The following is a 25,095-nucleotide window of genomic DNA, read 5'->3' as shown; positions in this document are numbered from 1 at the left end:
CACTACAATCTGTACCATTGGGTTCCTCAGGCTGCATGTTCGTACTATGAAGAAGTCCGATGGGAACACCCAACTGGAATCTCATCAAACTGCTGCAAACACAATGACAAAATTTCTATTGTTTTATTTGATATTTTATTTGGAAATATTTATCTATACGTTTGGAAATACTACCCTCAATGGTCTTTGGTATCAAATAAATACTGTCCTCGTGTTTTTATTTACCCCTGTTCAATCTGGTCTTCTCATTCTTGCCAACGTCAGGCTGAAGGAGGCTTGGCACCGGTTATACCTGCCATTAATATCACCTACAAAACTACTGGACATATTAATGGTTTGTAAATATAACACTAATAAGTAACTGAGATAGATGTCTCCAATTAGTCGATTCTCTACAAGTTTGTGGCTTTTCCAACCCTTTGTTATCATGTCCTGTGTCTGCAGCTCATTCTACATGTGAATAATAACAATCTCTTTATTTGTACTCTGAGTCATAATACTGATACATTAATAACTCTCTCTGCGATAAACAACAGGAATATAATCTCACTGTGTTGTGTTTAATAAATTGGAAATAAAAAAAACCATGTACAGCTTCTCCATTTACTGATTTTATGGATCAAACTATTCAGTTAAATAAAATCAATAATCATTGTTCTCAGCAGTCAATTCTGAGTTGAGCTAAGCGTCGGCTCAGACTACCATGAGGGGCCACGCATTGAAAATAACTGGTGTAATAGCACAGCTGATTATCCTGAATTTGGGATATTGATAAATGGTAACAAGTAGTTACACCTAATTAATTCCTAGGAGGAAAAGTGAGTGGTAACAATGAACTGCTTTTGGTCATCTCCAGTGTGATAAATAGCTTTTATCTTTGTGAAAGTTTATTCCAAACGTACAAACCAACTTGTAACATTAATGTAATTAACCTTCTAATTCTCTGTAGTTTGATATTTAATTCACCTTGTGTTCTACTATAGATATTGTATCCCTCTGTTATGGCATAATAAAACAAATCTTTATCCATATTGTGATATGATAATTTTTTAGTCGCAATCCCTATGTCCGATAAATACATTAATTCCATTTATTAGTTTCATTATGTAAGTGTAAGGAATGTATGAGAGGGCTGATTGGATCTCTCATTTCTCTCGTATGTCGTATTGTAGTAGTTTAACATGTTTCAGAAAGTTGATTGTTAAAATAATGATACATTTCTGGGTCTGTTCTTGGCTGGAATGCAATGTGAGGTCACGTCTCCTGAGGGGATGGGTGGGCAGTGAGGTCTAGGTGGGAGATGAGCCGTAATAGTGAAACAACAGGTCCCCCAAACGTGCCCCCATAGGCCTAAAAAAAAGCCATCACTGCATTTTCACCATCCATGTCCTTCTAGTGAGCTGCCCTTTCACTTTCGTCTTAGATACATCTTTTTGTTCCTCCAGAGGGCACTTCCTTGTTGACAAAAGATGTAATAATAGGAGGACATGACTGCACTCGGCACTTTCCCTCATTATGTATATTATAAATAACAGAGGCCGCTATAGTCTCTCGGGAATCTGTGACCGTAAACGTCGCTTTCCTGGTTTTTCCTTTATTACGTGCACACAGTAACGCGTAAAAAAGGTAAAAGTACAAACACTATCCTGTTACAGGAATAGCACAGAGAGGAGGAATGCAAAACAAGTAACTAAACTAATAAAAAGTATGAAATCAAGATTCGTTCACGTCCGGGCTTCGGAGAGCAGAGGGTATCTCTACATAAAGGTAAAGACGGCATGTATTTATTTAATCCGTCACACAATTCACTCAGTGATTAACAGACTCTTATTGAAAGTGACTTCATACCAACTTGAATTGAACTTATCTAAATCTAGTCTGACACTAACTTCCTCCGTTACTTTCATTGGCAGGTGACAACAGTGTTGCTATTGATTGTTTTCCTTACAGCACACCTGATATTTAATGAAATCTGTAATTAAAATGTTTTAATACGCTAATATCATCTATATAGTACAATTTACTATTTACTATTTACTATTTTTTTATTCATGTATATTGAAGGTTTTGAAGAAGTCACTTGCCTACCTTTCCAATAATTATAAAAATTAATGAGATGGTACAATAACATTATTTTATGATAGTATAATTAAAAAATGAACGACGGTTATCCGCTAAACATAGTCATTTTCTATCAGCCAGCACCCCATCTTTCCTTAATGTTGGCTTTCCAATGAGAAGACATGGGCTGCGATGATTTAACTCGAGATTAGCTTAGTTTAGCTCTAGTGGCCTAATTGAATTTTGATTGCAAGCTGTTTTGGGCACCCTTAAGGCGATTTTATCTTGTGAGAGCTATTGATTAGTGTGTCACTTTTTAATTTTGTGACCATATTACACTATGTAATCTTTTTCAGATTATACAGCTGTATCCATTATTTCTACACATATACATAATTAGTTGGTTTTTTTTTGGTAACCATTAGAGAAAGCTTTCCTTTATGAGTTAAGTTGATATTAAGTTATTTCACTGAGCTCGTTGGGTGTCATTGGGTGGGTTTGTTTTTGCTGAGTCTGGAATTAAGATGTGATTTGTTACTTATTTGCATTTCCCTCAACGTTATGTTACAATGATGGATTTTAGCATCAACGGTAAGTACACAGTCTGTAGCAAATATTTGTAATGTTATTTTGTTTCATAAATAAAAAGACTACATGCCAGAGGACATCCCGTAATCATATAGGTATCGCTTTTGAGATTCGCACACATTATTTAATATGAGGCAATATGGCAATACAAAAGGTAAAGTTTCAGTAAAACACAAATCAAAGAAAAAAACTTAAACATTTGAAACAAGAAGTAGAGACAATATTGATAGTTACAGATCAGGAATTGCAAGTTCTCTGACCAACATGGCTGAAAGAGAGGGACAGCTGGGACTGGTTAAAAAACATCTACATTCCTACTAATCATCGCACGGTAAAATCAATTAATTCGGAACATGGGATAACGGTTTATCAAAGCTAGAAATAGTATTCAGAGCAGAGTGTGACCAATAGTCCATCTCAGTAAAATCATCGGGACGCCGTGGATAGTAGATATGGCAAAGAATTTCCAGTCTCTGTTATTAAAGTGTAATTATACAAGAAAAAACGTGTCTAGCACAAATCGTGTGTTTGGGTCCTAGATTCCGCATTTATTATATTCCTCTTTGTTATGGAAGTTATTCAGAATGGAATTGTATCAGGTTTAATGTTGGATTTGGAAAGTATTTCATTTTTAACTGATATATGTGATTTTAAGGGTTAATATTGTTTTTTCTCTATGCCTCTTACCTTGGTTTATCCCGATTTATATACTTTATCACATCAGCTCTTGGTCTCACAATCGTTTCCACTGGTTGTGTTGTTTCATGTTATATTTGTCTATATGTTTATAGAAATTATTAGAATGGAATCGTATCAACCAGTAAGGAAGGATTCTCTATTTTCTCAAACAGGTAAATGTCGCACAAGAGATCCTAATGTTGATCTCTGGTCCGTTTTGGATCAGGCAACTGGAACCCATGAAATGTAGGTAGATAAATTCAGAATGTCTGATAAAGAAAGAAATTGTTTGGAATATGCTTTGAAAAACCTTAATCAACAAAGCTTTAAATCATTTAAAAGAAAACTGAGATCGTGTGAGTTACCTCCAGGATGCAGATATATTCCTCGGAGCGAGCTTGAGAGTCTAAACCATGAAGACACAACGGATTATATTATCAGATTCTACACTAACACACATGCCCCAAATATCATCACTCGTGTGCTGGAAGAGATTAACGAGAGACAGGCCAGCATAGACCTTCAGGAGGAGTTGAAGAAAGGTAAGATACACACTTTATTCTCTGTAATATTGCAGTATACCTGTCGGGAATGGTCTTGAGGAACCGCCACTAACGTAGCAATACAGGTTCCTTTCCCTAAACTGTCAGCGTTTGGTTATACTTTGTACTTTGGTCACTGAGACAAGATAACTGTAATAAGGCTGCAAAAGACACTTATAAAACAAGCTAAAAAAAACATAGTGAAACTCCTGAACACGGAAGATATGAGATAGTAATAAAAACTAAGGATGACTAAACCTGAGAAGGTCAAGGGTTGGTCAACTAAGAATAGGTGCCCAGAACTGAGGAAACTAAATTGATCTATTTGCCTGACATAAGAGCAAACACTCTCTGCAAAAGGATGAGTCCCAGCATTGATTAGATACAGCCAGTTCCAGAAAGTGAAACAGGTGGCCCGAAAACTGAAACAAAGTGTAGCGGAGATCCCTGTACCCCGGCTGGGTATCTCCGCCAAGGATTGCTTCCTAGCTGGAACAGGGAAAAACCTCAGCGCTTCTGCCCCAGTCGCTGTGGCTGGACTAGGGTCCTCCTGGAGCCTCGCCGTCCTGGAACCGGATAGGGGACTAGCTATATTCACCCCCAGGGACTGGACGACACACAGTCCTGGGAGCTGTAGTCCTTACAGGAACTTTCCCCACCGAATACTCCATGAGCCAGGGCCGGACTGGGAAAAAAATTCGGCCCGGGCATTTTTCAATCACAGCGGCCCCCTGAGAAGGGGGCGGGGCCAGAGAGGGTGTGTTTTGTCATCACTAAGGACAAGCACACCCCCTTTCAAAGTGAGCATGTTAGTTCAATGCGCAGAGCCCTGCTGAAGAGCTCTAGCATGAGAAAAAGGCCCTGTATTTGGTCTGCACAGCGCAAGCAAATTTAATAACATGCTTGCGCTGTGTTTGCTTTTCACTTGTCTCTGGTGTCTCAATAAGTGGGATACCAGAGGACAAAAGGGCCAGGAAAGCGTATCATGCTAGGGGCTGTAGAGAGTGTGTGTATAGGGGGCATAGTGTGTATTGGGGATGTAGCGAGTGTGTGCATGCCGGCTGTAGTGTGTGTAAGGGTTGTAGAGAGTGTGTGTTTAGAGAATGTAGCATGTATTTGTTAACAAGGAATGTAGTGTGTGCATAGGGGATCCAGAGCTTGTATGTCAGGAATGTAGTGTGTGTAGGTGGTGCAGTGTGTGTGTGTGTGTGTGTAGGAGATCTAGTGTGTAAAGGACCCAGAGTGTGTATAGGAGATTGTGTGTGTGTGTGTGTGTGTGTGTGTGTGTGTGTGTGTGTGTGTGTGTAGAGGATTGAGAGTGTATATAGGGATGTGTGTATGTGTGTGTAGATTAGATGATCCAGAGTTGGGTAAGGGATCTAGCGTGGAGCGTAATGTGTGTAGTGGTGCAGTGTGAGGGGTGCTATAGTGTGTGTGTGTATATATATATATATATATATATATATATATACACATACACTATATACATCCAAATATATATGTATATGTATATGTGAGGGTCACTGTGTGTTAGGTGTGCTGTGTGCAGCGTGTGTGTGTAAGGGTCACAGTGTGTTGGGTGTGTTGTGTGCAGCATGTGTGTGTGAGGGGTGCATCGTGTTGTGTGTGCTGTGTGCAGCATGTGTGTGTGAGGGGTGCATCGTGTTGTGTGTGCTGTGTGCAGCATGTGTGTGTGAAGGGTGCAGTGTGTTGGGTGTGCTGTGTGCAGCATGTGTGTGTGAGGGGTGCATCGTATTGGGTGTGCTGTGTGCAGCATGTGAGTGTGAAGGGTGCAGTGTGTTGGGTGTGCTGTGTGCAGCATGTGTGTGTGAGGGGTCCAGTGTGTTGGGTGTGTTGTGTGCAGCATGTGTGTGTAAGGGGTGCATCGTGTTGGGTATGCTGTGTGCAGCATGTGTGTGTGAGGGGTGCAGTGTGTTGTGTGAGGAGTGCAGTGTGTTGTGTGTGAAGGGTACAGCATGTGTGTGTGAGGGGTGCAGTGTGATGTGTGTGAGGGGTGCAGTGTGATGTGTGTGAGTAGTGCAGCATGTGTGTGAGGGGTGCAGCATGTGTGTGAGGGTGTTCTTACCATCACATTCTATGTGTCTAATTGTCTTTGTTAATTCACTGAGGGTTATTTTATATGATATATATATATATATATATATATATATATATGTGTGTGTGTCTGAGGGTGCTGTGTGTTTGAGCGTGCTGTGTGTGTGTGAGGGCGCTGTGTGGGTAAGTGTGCTGTGTGGGTAAGTGTGCTGTTAGTGTCAGTGTGCTGTTAGTGTGAGTGTGCTGTGTTTGTCTGATGGTGATGTGTGTGTCTGAGGGTGCTGTGTGTGAGGGTTCAGTGTGTGTCTGAGGGTGCTGTTAGTGTGCTGTGTATGTGTCTAACAGTGCTGTGTGTCTATTGGTGCTGTGTGTCTAATGGTGCTGTGTGTGTCTGAGGGTTGCTGTGTGGGTGAGTGTGCTGTGTGTGTGTCTGAGGGTGCTGTGTGTGTGTGTCTGAGGGTGCTGTGTGTGTGTGAATATGTCTGGAGGGATTGTGTGTGTGTGGGGGGGGGCAAGGTGTAAAAGTATGATTCTTTTTTTTATTATTCTTATTCTTATTATTATAATTAAAAAAAAATGTGGATAAAATCAGATGTTTAAAAATAGGGGATACATAAAAAAATATTACAAATAATAAACTTCATATCCCCCCCTCCCTTCTTACTTTTAGCCTGGGAGGAGAGGGGGGGGGAGCCGTGCGTCCATGGAGGAGTCCCTGGTGGTGCGTTCCCATGCTGCAGTCCCTGGTGGTCCTAGTGGTGAGTGAACTCTACCCTGCAGTTCCTGGGGTAGAGTTCACTCTCGCGAGATCTCAGCGTTGCCGCGGTAACCGCGGCAACGCTCAGACCTCGCGAGAGGACCCGGCGGAGCTGCTGGCTAGAGCTCCGCCGGTCCTCTCCTCCCTCCCTCCCCAGGCCGGCATAGCTATGTCACAGTGCCTGTGGGCCGGTGAGGGAGATCTTTGATCTCCCCACCGGCCCCCCATGGAGGCACTATGCAGGGCCGGCACACTGATAGCGCTGGCCCTGCAGGGGCTGGCAGGGGAGATTCTGTGATCTCCCCTGCCGGCCTCGGCCCCACGGCCATCGCGGCCCACCGGGCATTTGCCCGGTATGCCCGATGGCCAGTCCGGGCCTGCCATGAGCTGGAACAAGGTGCTGAGTAGTGATTAGCCCTTTCCCCTCCCAGTAACTAGACAGCACATAGTTCTGGGAGTATAACTGGTTTTAATGAGCCAAACTCAGCCTTTTGTGAACAGACCCCAGCAGGGGATCTCCATGGTATTCAACATAAGCCCCTCCCAGGAATCTCTGGGCCTGAGAGATAATTACATTAAAAGCTAAGCTAATTATCTCCCAGGAACAGAGAGGCAAACACAAAAATATAAAACATAACAGTACCTTAAAACATGATAAAAACATACAATAACCTCACAAATAATAAATTGTTAAATAGCCCTGATCTGAGTGCCCAAGTTCTCCAAAAAGTGCTCAGATCCATGCAGTGTAGGAGAAACGCTACCCTGTTAAAGTTCTGATCGGCTGCACACATGGTCTTTGCCCAAAATAGTTCCAGGGCATTTGGTGCTTTTATCAGTCGGCTTTAGGGAGCTCCTGTGGCCTGCTGCACCTGGCTTTCAGGTAGCGTTTGTTCCCCTTAGTCTCAGACACCTTCCCTCCAAAAAGCGTGCTCTTGATGGATTTCAAAGTAGTTCAAAACCCCGAACCACGTTGTCAGGGAAACGCACGGACACCTCATGCTGAAAACAGTTCCATAACATTTGTGGCTAAGTCCCGCTGAGGTGACCGGGAACCCACTAAGTCCTCATGCCGTAATTAATTGCATAGCGGTCGCGGCTAAGTTTGAATGGGACTATTCTTGGGATTGGTTTATGCGAACGGCCGCAAGGGAGCTAGCGTTTGGTTCCATTCATATGAAGGAAAGTGCCGAATCAGGGGCACCCAGGGAAAGCTACTAATTGGCAGGTCTCTGACCTGGACCATAGTTGGCTTCTACACTCCTCTGGGAGTTTGTGGAAAATGTTCTGGAGAAGGAACTTTTGTTACACATAGTCACAGTGCAATCTGGGTGAAGTAGCCTCTCTCTTACATTGTGCCACGACAGAAACAGAAAAGTAGAAAGAGAGAATCTAAGTACCTCGCTCTGAGAGGGAAAAAAATCCTATTATAGAAACAGGATTCTGGTTTCTGTTGAATACATGATTATTATCCAAGAGAAATGGGATTATTTAAAAGTTGCACTGCTGAAGGCAACAGAAAATTGCATTAGGCTTGTCAGTAAAAGCAAAAAATTCAAGAAACCACTGTGGTACTCCGCAGATGTGGCCAAAATAGTAAAAAACAAAAAGTTAGCATTTAGTAATTATAAGAAAACCCAGAGAGGAAGACAGAATGATCTAAAAGATTAGGCAGAAAGAGGCTAAGCAAGTTATAAGAGCTTCCAAATCACACACAGAAGAGAAAATAGCACAGTCAGTAAAAATAGGGGACAAAACATTTTTAGATACATAAATGAGAAAAGAAAAGTAAAACAAGGATTAGTTAGATTAAAAACAAAAGCAGGTACTAATGGGGGCTACAAGAGGCTCTCCCACAGTGCAGTTCGAAGAAGCGCAACTAGCCTTTTACAGAGACTATTCCTGACACACCATACAATGGAGGAAATCTTTTCGCCAGGTCACGCAACTTCTACGGGAACAAGCCATCCCATACAAGTGGGGACCTCGCCGCCTGCAAGTGGACAAGGCTGACACGATACACAAGATAACACATGCGTCTGAAATACCGACCTTCCTTCGATCCCTAGGCGTACAGGCGCAGACGATTCAAGAAATAGCCCAACCATCCTGGACTGTTGCAGATATTACCCCCTTCGTGCCCAGAGGAGAGGTTCCGCAAAGGGCTGCCCTACCTACCTGATACGGGCACAGCTGGGCAGGTTCCATGTACTTTTACCTGTTACAACAACAGGTGCACTAATAGTTCCCAAAAATGTTAATTGTTATATAACCTCCCACCACTGGCTCTGCCAGCTACTGTTCAAATTACCCAGTCAAGTTAATTCTCTCCCCCCGAGCTAGGCCACATTACACGGCTATGGTATTAAGTGTAAGCTCCGCCCAGGTCCAGAAGGACCCAAGCCAGATAATCACCCACCCAGACGTGCCCTTTGCCAAAAGGCACATCAATATATACCCATTACAGCATTAGGGCACTTACAGTGTTAAGCGAGCGCCTTTCAGCACCTCCCCCCCCCAGATATGCCCTTTATTAATGCCGAGTGCTACCTCTTACCAATGAGCAAACAGGCACCCCCCGCCACCACACCGATCCCCCCCTGGAATGAGCGAGAGAGGGCGAAAAAGGCTATCAAACATTTAAAAATTGGATAGCTCCCGCAAACATGTTATAATTGTTACTCAGACTACTGTTTTTTGTTCAAATTTATGCTAACATGTGATAATGTAACCACCATGCTTTATCCACAAAAATAAAGAATTAAAAAAAAAATAGCAGGAAGGTATGTAGAAGAGGATAAAGGTCTAGCTGACTGCCTCAATGAATATTTTTGTTCAGTATTTACAGAAGAAAATGAAGGAAAGGGGCCTCAGTTAGGAATAAGGACAAATTAGGTAATTTATGTTTCTATGTTTCTATTAGTTACATGTGAGGAAGAGGAAGAGGTTCTATCTCAACTGTCAAAAGTAAAGACAAATAAGTCAATGGGACCTGATGGAATACACCCAAAGTTATTAAAAGAGCTTAGTGGTGTACTAGCAAAACCATTAACAGATTTATTTAACCAATCATTGTTAACATGAGTAGTCCCAGAAGATTGAAAGTTAGCAAGGTAGTAGGGAGGAGTCAGGTAACTATAGGCCAGTAAGCCTTACTTCAGTAGTGGGGAAAGTGATGGAAACCATGTTAAAGGATAGGATTGTTGAACATCTAAAAACACATGGATTTCAAGATCAGAGGCAACATGGATTTACTTCATGGAGATCATGCCAAACTAATCTTATTGATTTTTTTGATTGGGTAACTAAAATTATAGATCAGGGTGGTGCAGTAGACATTGCTTACCTAGATTTCAGTAATTCTTTTGACACTGTTGCACATAGAAGGCTTATCAATAAACTGCAATCTTTGAGTTTGGATTCCAATATTGTTGAATGGGTAAGGCAGTGGCTGAGTGACAGGCAACAGAGGGTTGGAGTCAATGGAGTATATTCGAAGCTTGGGCTTGTCACCAGTGGGGTACCTCAGGGATCTGTACTTGGACCCATTCTCTTTAATATTTTTATTAGTGATATTGCAGAAGGTCTTGATGGTAAGGTGTGTCTTTTTGCGGATGATACTAAGATATGTAACAGGGTTGATGTTCCAGGAGGGATAAGCCAAATGGCAAATGATTTAGGTAAACTAGAAAAATGGTCAGAGTTGTGGCAACTGACATTTAATGTGGATAAGTGCAAGATAATGCATCTTGGACGTAAAAACCCAAGGGCAGAGTACAGAATATTTGATAGAGTCCTAACCTCAACATCTGAGGAAAGGGATTTAGGGGTGATTATTTCTGAGGACTTAAAGGTAGGCAGACAATGTAATAGAGCAGCAGGAAATGCTAGCAGAATGCTTGGTTGTATAGGGAGAGGTATTAGCAGTAGAAAGAGGGAAGTGCTCATGCCATTGTACAGAACACTGGTGAGACCTCACTTGGAGTACTGTACACAGTACTGGAGACCCTATCTTCAGAAGGATATTGATACCTTAGAGAGAGTTCAGAGAAGGGCTACTAAACTGGTTCATGGATTGCAGGATAAAACTTACCAGGAAAGGTTAAAGGATCTTAACATGTATAGCTTGGTGGAAAGACGAGACAGTGGGGATATGATAGAAACATTTAAATACATAAAGGGAATCAACACAGTAAAGGAGGAGACTATATTTAAAAGAAGAAAAACTACCACAACAAGAGGACATAGTCTTAAATTAGAGGGGCAAAGGTCTAGAAATAATATCAGGAAGTATTACTTTACTGAAAGGGTAGTGGATGCATGGAATATCCTTCCAGTTGAAGTGGTAGAGGTTAACACAGTAAAGGAGTTTAAGCATGCGTGGGATAGGCATAAGGCTATCCTAACTATAAGATAAGGCCAGGGACTGATGAAAGTATTTAGAAAACTGGGCAGACTAGATGGGCCGAATGGTTATTATCTGCCATCACATTCTATGTTTCTATGTTTCTAAGATTCTCATTGAAGATAACATGTTATATTGATCTATTAACAGTGAGATCTATCAGACCTGATAAGGAAGAGAAAGAGACCCAGACACCAATACATCCAGGTTTGTTTCCACATTACTAAATATCACTGAAAGCCTCCTCAGACCCTCTAATCCTGTGTTTTGTTAATGTATACAATGTGCAGAAAACTGTCAGTACAGGTATACTCTAAGCACCAAAACAACTTTAGCTTAAAGGGACACTATTGTCACCAAAACAACCAATAGCTTAATGAAACAGTTTTGGTGCATAGATCATGTCTCTGCAGTCTCAGTGCTCAATTCTCTGCCATTTAGGAGTTACAATACTTTGATTCTGTGTATATAGCCCTAATCCCCTGGCAGTGACTCACTTTGTTTCTGTTTATGCAGCCCTAGTCACACCTCCCCTGGCTGTGACTGACACAGCCTGCATGAAAACAAAATGGCTTCACTTTCAATCAGAAGTAACTTACTTTAAAAGTTTTTAAATCCTGCTCTGTAAATAAAACTTTAATCACACAGGGGAGGCTCATGCAGGGTCTGGCAAGATATTAACAGAACATGAGATAAGAAATTGTATAAGAAAAGTATTAATATTAAATCTCTATTTACAGGAAGGGTTTAGGAAAGGTAAGTCACATGCAGGAGATGTGACTTGGGCTGTATAAACAAAGCAATTTAACTCCTAAATGGCAGAGAATTGAGCAGTGAGACTGCAGGGCATGATCTATACACCAAAACTGCTTATTTAAGTTAAAGTTATTTTGGTGACTACAGTGTCCCTTTAATGAAGTTAAGTGAGCGGAGTGAGCCACTATCTACTAGAGAAACTCCCCTATCATCACGATAACTGTCATACTATCGCTCTCTCCTCCATCTATCTCAACAGCACTAGTTAACCTGTATGTTTGACAGGGCATCAGTACAAAACAAACTATAATTGTATTTTATTCTATCACTGACATTTATAAAGTGCCAAGATATTCCTCAGCGCTTTACAATTTAGTGCAATATAGACAGACCATTACAAAATATAAAGAGGGCCCTGACCATGAGCTGCCATTGAGCCATTGAAGTTCTTTTTTGTACAAAGTCCCTAGTTAGTTACCCCATGAAAACAGGAAAATCCCAGTCTGGTCTACTTCACCAGAGAGACGGCGCAAAAAACTAAATCTAGCTTTATTACATCTAAGATTATAATGGGAAACCCAAAGGGGTATACAACAGTATAGCTCTAGGGAAGAAAGCAAACTAGATATCTAGTACATAGTCCAATTCTACTCCTAGGTAGAGAGAGGTCCAGGTCTGGAACTGCAAGTGGACTCACCGTATCAGAGGCTAATGAAAATAAGGCATTGATCTATAGATCATACATAGGTACAACGTGTCCAACAGCAGAGGTTGAAAAATACCTCAAAATCATATCTATACTGTAGCTGAACCTGGGTAACCTGGCTGGTTATCCCCTTTGGCTAGAGTAGGTCAGACCAATTTCCCCAGTAACAGGATGGGACACAGTTCCAGGATACAATTTTTGTCAATGTTTATTGGGCACACAGCTTTTTATGCACAGACCCCTGCAGGGGGGTCTCCATCCAGCCCAACACAAACCCACATACAGGAGGGGGCTGGGGGACTGATAACCATATCCCGCTCTGGGAGATTCTAACAGGACACAGGGACACGCATGAGTACACTTCACATACAGGGGGTGACTTTGGGGCTTGGCGCCCCGGGACAGGGAGGTCCGGTACCATTTGGGAGACGAATGCTCCCCCAGGTGGGCGTTCGGCAATACGAATCGCCACCCAAGGGAAGCACGCGCCGCTAGTTCCCTTGCGGTTTGTGGTTTTCACACCTCGTTAGCGAGGTGTGAACATTCTAAGTAAACGTTCTAAAGGAGGTGCCGGGGTGGTACGGCTCAGAGGGCAACTCATCCATAAAACTGGATAGGTTTAGAGTAGACCCAGCTTTTCACAGATCTCCTAGGGCTTCCTAAACGCATTATTGACGGATTCCCGTCTTGGACTCGAACACATTGTATATTTCATAGAAGTCCATGGTGGAACATCCATGGTTGACCAAACTCAACCAGTCACGATGAAGGGGAGGGCAGCCTGTTACCTTCATGACACTGATGTGTTTGTACTTTCACAGATATCCAGTATGTCTCTCCCAAATGCCCCTGGCCACAAGCAGAGAGAGATGAATACCAGGTCTGCACTCCAGCACCAATAGTACCACCAAAAGGAGAACCAGTAGGGACAGGGGACAGTGATTCAGGTAAATATATAAAATATATAATTAAAAAAAAATTAAATCAATTTCTGAGCTCTTTACAAAACCCATAGCTGCCATACATTAGTCAGATCCATGTCACAGTTTTTCTTCCCACAAGGACAGAGGAGCTCTTTATCTAGGCTTCCAGTCTCCTGTTGCTTGTTCCTCTTAAATAAACTTCAATCTACTTAAAGCGTTTAATCTTTTCCCAACAAGACGCAATACAACACGTCATGGGACAGGAGATCACTGAGATCAAGGCCCTGTCGTCATGAAGATGCACTTCTCAAGCAATGGTGCCACATCATCATGGTGACTGGTACTGCTACATAATATGTGTATAATAACGAGAGTAACCCAATAATGTTTGTCTACACAATCAGGAAACTGAGGTGCCCCTTATCAAATATCAGCAGCATCGTGTACCAGTAACAAACAACCAAGTGACACATTCACACTTATTTGATGTAGTTCAAGTCAAGCAAGAGGGAAGAGCTTAATTGTCCATAACACTTCCAACCATTATCCCTGAAAAAAAACAAGGCACCTAACGGTTCCATTTTTAGCTTAGTATGGACCGAGGAAAGGAGGCAGGATAGTCTAACTACAGCAGTATGCTCCAAGAAGCCACGATCAAACCGTTCCCTTATTAGATGTAAGTAACCCCTGTTATAAAAACTATTACAATGTATGTTAGTCCCAAACAAATACAAGACAAAAAATAAAAATAAATATATCCTGCAATAGTACGTAAGGTGAAACATTATGCCCAAACTTCTTCATTATTTAATCTTCAAGATGAAAGCTTATTGTCCATCCAAAGGATTAAAATCACTTATTTTATCCTCTAAGCCGTGTTGTGTACGGTACAGTCAGCATAAATCCTGGTCCATTCAAGCTGTTCACCATATTCTGTCCATTCCATGTAGGGTAGCCATGAACCAAGAGTGTAACTGCCTATCTTTATGTTTCTGATCCATCTGATCTACACTCTGCACCTTCGATGAGATATTATTTGTATCTACAAATAGAACACAAAACGTTCAATCTGATTGGATAGTCAGTAACACTTTGTATACTTTTTTCAGGTCTCTCTTGTTAACCGTAACTAAAAACATTGTGCAAATATTAAAAGATGACTTTGTTTTCTTCCCCTAGAACGTAGAGTGACCTTGAATGAACTCCAGTCACAGCTGGGAATGGGAGATTATATGAACTCAAAACTCACACTGAATGATATCCAAAGGATTGGGAGAGACAGCATGAAGGACAGTGAGCCTCAGGATATACAGGACATTCCCTGGCATTATCTAAGGAAACTCATGGCTCTTAACAATAATGCCAGGAGCACTAATTTTATCAAGTCTAATTTGAGATTACAGGGAAATACCAATAAAGACCAACTGTCTGAGAGTGTCAATATTAACACTGAAAATGATGGTCCATGTTCTATCTCTGTCCACCCCCTGGATGTTCTGTGTGTTCTCCTGCATTGTTCAGACCATTTTTTACAACAGGAAATTGTAACCAAGATGTCCATATGCCAATTTGCTGTCCCTCTGCTGCTCCCTGCTGGGGATGGATCTAATTGCACCTTCATGTTATGGGCAATGAGAGACATTGTGAAGAGATGGAGACCCTATTCATTAGTAGACAGTAGAGGGTTTACAGAAGAAAATGTAGTAAATATCCCCATGCCGACCTTCTCTTTTGTCAGACTGGGGAAAAACAAATTATCCAAATCTAAAATCCTGAATCAGGTTCTCAGCTCAGCACAGCATGAATTTTTTGTACATTATGACATGAAAGGAGGGAATATTGAGAGGAAAATATCAGATGGACTAGTGGAAATGTCCTGGTATTTTCCTACCAGAAGAAAATGTTGTGACATGTTTCCAGTGCCGATCGCAGTGACCAATCTACGAGGAGACCTGGAGTCTAACTGGACACAATTCATCTTTTTAACCCAGGTCTCATCAGCTGTGTTTATATTTACTGAGAGCATCGGGGAGAGAGAATTTAGATTGTTATCAAACTGCGAAAACAAAGACACAGAATATAATTTCATCATCACTCCGAGTCCTGTCAAAGATATAACCACAGAGACAATTCATAATCTGCAAAAACGTATATCTGTGTTCAAAAATATCTATACAATAATAAAAAAGAAGACCGATAATGATGCAACACTGGTGGAGAAAATTCAGTCTAGAATCAGTTTTTTCATAAACAACTCTCCCAAAAGGATAACAATAGAAAATATGAAGACTAACACTAGTATACAGACGAATGGACTTGGATTCGGTGTAGATGAACACCCTTTAGAATGTAGTAATGCCAGAGAGTATGCTGGGGAAATAACCAAAGGGATACACAATGTCCCTGAGTATAAGAGGGAAGCAATGTGTCTTCAGAGGGATCTCTGGAAAAAAATATCTAAAATAGAAAAAGAAATTTGCAGAATGAGACAAAGAGGATCCAAAAATACACAAGAATATCTTAATCAATTGAAACATCAGCTCATTTCACTGCAGGAAAAGCAATATCGCCATAACCCCCCCAATAGCATATTGCTCTTTATTACTTGTTTTGTTAATTTTTCCCACATTGAGAAACATTACTTTTTGAAATGGCTGAAATTGGATCTTGATTCACTGGTTAGAAATAATCTTTTCGTCTTTACAGAGGAATACAATGAGAAATGCAAACACCCACAAAACAATATGGAAGAACTAAAAAAGCTATCTCAGACAATATCTGACAGTTGTTTGGGAACTGAACATTTCGTCCGAGAGATGGTTCAGTTCTATGAGGCTGAATGTGCCAGGATTAATAAAACCCAGAGGGAGTATACCAGACTCCCAGGAATAGCTGCAGATCTCCTGCTGGGTGGGTTTCCATTGGAGCTGATTGATGGAGATGCCTCTAACATCCCCATGCGGTGGATAACTGATGTCCTGACTGAGCTGGACACCAAGACTGGAGGACAATGCAGAATGAGAGTGATCACTGTGCTGGGAGGTCTGGGTACGGGAAAATCAACCCTACTGAATACCATGTTTGGTTTGCAGTTCCCGGTGGCCAGTGGACGTTGCACACGAGGGGCTTTCATGACTCTTATAAAAGTAAAAGAGAATGTCCAGGAGGAGTTGGGCTGTGACTTTATTCTGGCTATTGATACTGAAGGTCTGAAAGCTCTTGAATTGGCTTCTCTGGAGGACAGTCATGAACATGACAATGAACTGGCAACGCTAGTGGTCGGGCTGAGTGATATCACCATTATTAACATGGCCATGGAGAACTCAGCAGAAACGAAGAACACCTTACAGATTGTAGTTAATGTGCTTATGAGGATGAAAGACAAAGGAAAGGAATTAAAATGCCTGTTTGTTCATCAGAAAGTGAATGAAGTGTCCTCTTATGAGAAGAATGTCAGAGAGCGGTTTTCAGAACAGCTGGATGAAATTACTAACATTGCAGCAAAGCGAGAGAACAAAGATGGGTTCACAAAATTTAGTGATGTGACGGACTACGCAACAGAGAAAGACAACTGGTATATTCCCAGCCGATGGCACGGAGTCCCACCAATGGCTGCGGTAAATACTGTTTACAGCGAAAGTGTTTCAGATTTAAAACAATATTTACTTGAGATAATGAGAATCCATATATCTGCAATCAGGTCCTTCAACATTAAGGAATTTATCATATGGCTAAACAGTCTGTGGAATGAAGTGAAGCATGAGAAGTTTATATTCAGTTTCAGAAACAGTCTGGTGGCCAAAGCTTATAACAAGTTGTCCGTACAGTTCTCCCAATGGGAATGGGAATTTACCAAAGCCGTGCACAGCTGGGTGAATAATACTGAGACATTAATTAGGAATCAATCAGCAGATACATTGCAGTCAGAAGCATTAGAGATGTACAGCAATGAGCTACACCGGGTGCTAATTGCAGAAGGAAGAAAAATATCAGAGTTGTTAGAAACTTTCTTTAGGACTAATTGTGAACATGTTCTTATCAAAAAGTACAAAGACAGTTTTATTTCATGTATAACGTATCTGAAAGACGACCTTGAAAGAAGTGCTACCAGCAGGTGTATGAAGGCGCTCCAAGCACTGAATGTAAAGACTCAGATTCAGTGTCACCACAAAAGGATTCAATCAGAAATTATTAATTTCATAGAAATCTGGCGAAAGAGAAACCAACGGCTCGGTGACAGAGAATTAGAAGAGGAATTTGAGACCATGTGGAGAACATTTAGATCAGATTTACAGATTGAATCCTTACAGAGACTTGATATAAGCCAATCCATGCTCCATCACCTGCACAGGAACATGAAACACAAAGGACCTGAGATAGATGCAATATTGCTTGGCCTGAAAGCTTTAGATGAGTATGGTGACACGACATTCCAAATGCAGAAAAAATATATAGATGTCTCTCTGTCATCATTTACACAAGTCAGGCACTATATCAGCCAGGATTGTCCTGATATTGTATCGCAATTAGCTTTGTCACTAATAGAGATTTGTGATCAGTATATTACAAACAAGGTCAGCACAAGTTCTGACTATGACAACACGTACGGACAGGAATTGCTACAAATGGTCGATAATAGACTGAGGAATAAAGGCCGTAAAACAATTCCATTTTCCCTCATATTTGAGTTAGATATTAAAATTGTCATTCTTCGTAAAGCATCTCGGAGGTTTCAGAAGATGCATGATGATTTTATCCAGGAGAAATATCCAAACACTTGCTTGGAAAAGTTAAAAGGTCAATATTTTACAAGTTTTCTTAGCATGTACCAAGTGAAAGACCAATCCCAACAGAAAGTGAAACAGTTTTGTGACCTTGGCTTGAAGCCAGCTTTAACCGAGTACATTCACAGACATCTCGGGAAAGAAATAGTGGACGATATTTTAGGCAGTTCTGACAGTCTCATATTTAATAGTAGATGTTGTTTCCAAGTTACTGCACTGCAGAGTTTGTTAAAGACAGAGAAAGTCTACAATTTTATCGAATACATTAATTCGTATGAGATCTTTGCTGAAAGCTGGATTTTAAGATACATCTATGATAAATATAAGGAATCTTCCCAGCTAGAAATGTTACAAACAAAGATTCTGTCTCATATTATCGAAAAAATAAAAGATGTTCTCAGATGCGAACAATATCTGGAAAGTCCCAACATTGCAAAATATTTAGAAAATATTCGTGAGAAGTTAAAATGTGAATTGGTCATTCCACAGAGTCAAATGGACTTGGTCATTTTTGGAAACCACTCAGATGTTGCCCAGCTCCGTAGTGATCTTCAGACCTTTGTATCAGAAACAGAAAACCAAATTCTATCAGAAATTCAGTGTTTGGGCATTGAATCTGTTATGTACAAGGCTACATTGAAGCCGGAACATGAATTGCTGAAGAAGGTGATGGGATGTGGGAAGCAGTGTCCGTTCTGTAAAGTCCCCTGTGAGGCAGGAGGCTCGGGTCATACGGAGCACTTTACATCAATCCACAGACCTTTAGGACTGGTAAGATATAGAAATGAACAGACTAACGTCTTATTGACAAACATATGCTGTACTGGCGTTGCTTTGGGCGAGACATTTAGAAATGATGATAGGGGGGCAAGTTTCACACATTCAAGGACTACCGTATCTTATACCCAGACTGGTCGATAGATCCTGACCCCAACACGGAGTCCTCAGATTACTGGAAATACATTTTTGTGAAGTTTAATGAACAGTTTGCAGAAGAATATAATGCTAAACCAGCTGTCCTGCCAAAGGCATGGAAACGAATAGACAGAGAAGAAGCCCTGCAAAGCCTGAAGGAGGTGTTCAATAAGACATAGTATTAAAGTGTTACTCCAACCAAAAAACAACGTTTTAAAGTAATCCTTGCTAACACGGCCATGAAAACAAAAAAAGAAAGAAATAGGTTTAGAACTTACCAAGCTCTCCCTGCCTCCTGATCTTCCTTTCAGGGATGTATGTTCCAGGGAACGGGGCTGAGGACAAACCGTGGCAGCACTGGGCCTCCATTGGTGCATCTTGATTACAAATGTCAGGTTCACATAATTGACATTACCCAGCCCAGGATGAGAGGGATCACGCCATAAGGAATCACGCCGTAAGGAATCCCGCCATAAGGAATCACGCCATAAGGAATCACGCCATAAGGAATCACACCGTAAGGAATCACACCGTAAGGAATCACGCCATAAGGGATCACGCCGTAAGGAATCACGCCGTAAGGAATCACACCGTAAGGAATCACGCCATAAGGGATCACGCCATATGGAATCACACCGTAAGGAATCACGCCATAAGGAATCACACCGTAAGGAATCACGCCATAAGGAATCACACCGTAAGGAATCACACCGTAAGGAATCACGCCATAAGGAATCACGCCGTAAGGAATCACGCCATAAGGAATCACACCGTAAAGAATCATGCCATAAGGAATCACACCATAAGGAATCACACCGTAAGGAATCACACCGTAAGGAATCCCGCCATAAGGAATCACACCGTAAAGAATCATGCCATAAGGAATCACACCATAAGGAATCACACTGTAAGGAATCACGCCGTAAGGAATCACTCCATAAGGAATCACACCGTAAGGAATCCCGCCATAAGGAATCACGCCATAAGGAATCACACCGTAAGGAATCACGCCATAAGGAATCAAGCCATAAGGAATCACACCGTAAGGAATCACGCCATAAGGAATCACGCCGTAAGGAATCACGCCATAAGGAATCACGCCATAAGGAATCACGCCGTAAGGAACCCCGCCATAAGGAATCACGCCATAAGGAATCATGCCGTAAGGAATCACGCCATAAGGAATCACACCATAAGGAATCACACTATAAGGAATCACACCGTAAGGAATCTCACCATAAGGATTCAAGCCATAAGGAATCACACCGTAAGGAATCACACCGTAAGGAATCACACCGTAAGGAATCACGCCGTAAGGAATCACGCCATAAGGAATCACACCGTAAGGAATCACGCCATAAGGAATCACGCCGTAAGGAATCACACCGTAAGGAATCACGCCATAAGGAATCACGCCATAAGGAATCACGCCGTAAGGAATCACGCCATAAGGAATCACGCCGTAAGGAATCACGCCATAAGGAATCACGCCGTAAGGAATCACACCGTAAGGAATCAAGCCATAAGGAATCACGCCGTAAGGAATCACGCCATAAGGAATCACACCATAAGGAATCACGCCATAAGTAATCACACCGTAAGGAATCACGCCATAAGGAATCACGCCGTAAGGAATCACACCGTAAGGAATCACGCCATAAGGAATCACGCCGCAAGGAATCACGCCATAAGGAATCACACCGTAAGGAATCACACCATAAGGAATCACGCCATAAGGAATCACGCCATAAGGAATCACGCCGTAAGGAATCAAGCCATAAGGAATCACGCCTTAAGAAATCACGCCATAAGGAATCACGCCTTAAGGAATCACACCGTAAGGAATCACGCCATAAGGAATCACGCCTTAAGGGAATCACACCATAAGGAATCACGCCATAAGGAATCATGCCATAAGGAATCACGCCATAAGGAATCACGCCGTAAGGAATCATGCCATACGGAATCACGCCATAAGGAATCACACCGTAAGGAATCACGCCATAAGGAATCACGCCATGAGGAATCATGCCATAAGGAATCACGCCGTAAGGAATCACACCGTAAGGAATCACGCCACAAGGAATCACGCCGTAAGGAATCACACCGTAAGGAATCACGCCATAAGGAATCACGCCATAAGGAATCACACCGTAAGGAATCACGCCATAAGGAATCACGCCATAAGGAATCACGCCTTAAGGAATCACACCGTAAGGAATCACACCATAAGGAATCACGCCGTAAGGAATCACACCGTAAGGAATCACGCCATAAGGAATCACGCCATGAGGAATCACGCCGTAAGGAATCACACCGTAAGGAATCACGCCATAAGGAATCACGCCGTAAGGAATCACGCCATAAGAAATCACGCCATAAGGAATCACGCCGTAAGGAACCCCGCCATAAGGAATCACGCCGTAAGGAATCACACCGTAAGGAATCACGCCATAAGGAATCACGCCGTAAGGAATCACGCCATAAGGAATCACACCATAAGGAATCACGCCATAAGGAATCACACCGTAAGGAATCACGCCATAAGGAATCACGCCGTAAGGAATCACACCGTAAGGAATCACGCCATAAGGAATCACGCCGCAAGGAATCACGCCATAAGGAATCACACCGTAAGGAATCACACCATAAGGAATCACGCCATAAGGAATCACGCCATAAGGAATCACGCCGTAAGGAATCACGCCATAAGGAATCACGCCTTAAGAAATCACGCCATAAGGAATCACGCCTTAAGGAATCACACCGTAAGGAATCACGCCATAAGGAATCACGCCTTAAGGAATCACACCGTAAGGAATCACGCCATAAGGAATCATGCCATAAGGAATCACGCCATAAGGAATCACGCCGTAAGGAATCACGCCATACGGAATCACGCCATAAGGAATCACACCGTAAGGAATCACGCCATAAGGAGTCACGCCATGAGGAATCACGCCATAAGGAATCACGCCGTAAGGAATCACACCGTAAGGAATCACGCCACAAGGAATCACGCCGTAAGGAACCACACCGTAAGGAATCACGCCATAAGGAATCACGCCATAAGGAATCACACCGTAAGGAATCACGCCATAAGGAATCACGCCATAAGGAATCACGCCTTAAGGAATCACACCGTAAGGAATCACACCATAAGGAATCACGCCGTAAGGAATCACACCGTAAGGAATCACGCCATAAGGAATCACGCCATGAGGAATCACGCCTTAAGGAATCACATCGTAAGGAATCACACCATAAGGAATCACGCCGTAAGGAATCACATCGTAAGGAATCACGCCATAAGGAATCACGCCATGAGGAATCACGCCATAAGGAATCACGCCATAAGGAATCACACCGTAAGGAATCACGCCATAAGGAATCACGCCATGAGGAATCACGCCACAAGGAATCACACCGTAAGGAATCACGCCATAAGGAATCACGCCGTAAGGAATCACACCATAAGGAATCACGCCATAAGGAATCACACCATAAGGAATCACACCGTAAGGAATCACGCCATAAGGAATCACGCCGTAAGGAATCATGCCATAAGGAATCACACAGTAAGGAATCACGCCTTAATGAATCACGCCGTAAGGAATCACGCCATAAGGAATCACGCCATAAGGGATCACGCCTTAAGGAATCACACCATAAGGAATCACGCCATAAGGAATCACGCCGTAAGGAATCACGCCATAAGGGATCACGCCATAAGGGATCACGCCATAAGGAATCACGTCGTAAGGAATCACGCCTTAAGGATGCTGCTGCAGATTAAGTTACACTTCAGGCAGCATAGGGTGTTAACTCTTCATTTGCTGTATTTCATATTGAAACGCTACACGTACAGTCTCCCAGCACCATAACCACTTCCCTGCGGTTGTCAATGTGCTTGGAATAACCAGTTCAAATAATTATAATAAAATGACAGATTCCTTAGATATATCCATAGTCAGTGTATTTTATTATTGTATTCATAGTTTTTTGTCACACTTACAAACATACAAATTTTGTTTCTATGTCCTATGATCTCAAATGTAACAACACGAGTATTACAGTGTAATGTAAAAACAGCATCACCTCCATTTTTCTGTACAGAACAGATTAATAAATGAATTTGTTTGTATAGTTTCATAATTTAACTTTTTTATGTCCCGGAATAAAAATTGCAATTTTATCCCATGGTTTTGTCCAATGCCTCTCATGTTGTAAATAAATGTTATACTAGGATATTTTTTAAGCAAAAAGAAAATGAAATCAAAATTTAACAGTAAAGGGGATAAATATGATGTCAATGTTTAAATAGGGTGAAATAGTGGAATGGGACATGAAGGTAAGGTATTGCAAGGCGATAAATCCTGGAGTAGTTCATTTACGGTGGAGACAAGCCTTATGGGATTTTTTGGATATAATAAATTGCCCACAAAACATCTATTTAGTGCATTATCTTTGTTGAGCAGAGTGTTTATATTTCTATACATGATTTATTTGTGGAGTACATTGGTAGTTATTTAAGAGCATCGTGCCATCTAGTAGAGAATGTACTTAGAGAAAAATCTACTTGTTGAATATTCATATTTTGAGTCTGGCCGCATCTATTAGTTAAACAAGCAATATTTTATGTAGCATAGTTTCATTTTGCATTTTGCATACAGCTCAAATTTGTACTTGCTCCTTGACACACACACATGCTCACTGAAGACAAGCTCACTGATACACACAAATGCCCACTACGGACAAGCTTACTGACACACACATGATCACTACAGACAAGCTTCCTGACACACATTCCCAAGCTCACTGACACATACACAAGCTCTGTACAGACAAGCTCACTGGCACACACACATGCTCACTACAGACAAGCTCACTGAAACACACACATGCTCACTACAGACAAGCTCACTAACAAATGCCCACTGCAGACAACTTCACTGACATACACATGCTCACTGCAGGCAAGCTTACTGACACAAGAGCTGACTACAGACAAGCTCACTGACACACACATGCTCACTACAGACAAGCTTACTGACACAAGAGCTCACTACAGACAAGCTCACTGACACACACACAGATGCTCACTACAGACAAGCTCACTGACACACACACATGCTCACTAAAACACACACACATCCTCACAGACAAGCCCACTGACACACACAAATGCCCACTACAGACAAGCTCACTGGCAAACACATGCTCACTACAGACAAGCTCACTGAAACACACATGCTCACTGACATGCTTACTGACACACAGGCTCACTACAGACAAGCTTACTGACACACACACACAAGCTCATTAAAGACAAGCTCACTGGCACGCACATGCTCACTACAGACAAGCTCACTGACACACTCAGCATGTTACAGGTAGTTTATGCAAATTTCTTAAAAAGCAAATAACTCTGCTTTCCTGTATAGGAATGCAAACCATAATTAGGGCTGGTGTTAAAAGTAAAGCTGTCAGATTTCCTGTAAATTGGATATTTTGATGTATATTGTAAACTTACTGTTTAATGAATAAACGCAGTAACAGCTGTAATTTAAAGTTCCCAGCATTATGGATTGACCACCAGCTTTATCGTCTGTACGCCTGCACCTAGCTAATACAAAATCACTCTATAAAATCCGAAAACGAAAAAAGCATCCCAGGATGCACTAAAGAATCCAATATCCCATTATTAAAGTGCCCATAGTGCACTCATGGTTTTTGCCAAGCTTGCCAAAGTTTTTGGTGTGTTGTTTTTTAAAACTGTACCCGGTTAAAAGAAAAGAAAATAGCTTTGTCTAGAATATTGACTTTTGTGGGAGAAAGTCAAACAAGTCACACTGCATTTCTAAACAAAGGGGGGAAATGCATGCATTGGTTCAGCCTCATTCTTCATTCTTTGGTTAGAAGATT

The 25,095-nt window shown here is 41.8% G+C and overlaps 2 protein-coding genes across 2 annotated transcripts; both read left to right on the top strand.

Annotated features, from left to right (window-relative positions):
- Window positions 1–3,592: 3,592 nt before the first annotated feature.
- LOC134571393 (interferon-induced very large GTPase 1-like) lies at window positions 3,593–19,349 on the top strand. Its single transcript, XM_063429597.1, is given in 4 exon segments — window positions 3,593–3,869; window positions 13,370–13,495; window positions 14,651–19,114; window positions 19,117–19,349. Coding segments are annotated over 4 exon segments (5,100 nt in total).
- A 1,839-nt stretch (window positions 19,350–21,188) lies between these two features.
- Window positions 21,189–22,966, top strand: LOC134571392 (trichohyalin-like). Its single transcript, XM_063429595.1, has 2 exons — window positions 21,189–21,218; window positions 21,269–22,966. Exons 1-2 carry the CDS (start codon window positions 21,189–21,191, stop codon window positions 22,964–22,966), a joined length of 1,728 nt encoding a protein of 575 aa, XP_063285665.1.
- The last annotated feature ends 2,129 nt before the right edge of the window (window positions 22,967–25,095 follow it).

This window comes from Pelobates fuscus, chromosome 8 (assembly GCF_036172605.1).
Source record: "Pelobates fuscus isolate aPelFus1 chromosome 8, aPelFus1.pri, whole genome shotgun sequence".
Taxonomy (NCBI): domain Eukaryota; kingdom Metazoa; phylum Chordata; class Amphibia; order Anura; family Pelobatidae; genus Pelobates; species Pelobates fuscus.
This window is presented reverse-complemented; position numbering and strand designations above follow the sequence as displayed.

What these genes read in the sequence shown, in the direction of transcription:
- LOC134571392 (XM_063429595.1), top strand. Translation starts at nt 21,189, where the DNA reads ATGAGGAATCATGCCATAAGGAATCACGCC. An exon ending in ATGCCATAAGGAATCACGCC is followed by an intron (nt 21,219 to 21,268) that starts GTAAGGAATCAC and finishes TCACGCCGTAAG; the next exon opens with GAATCACACCGTAAGGAATC.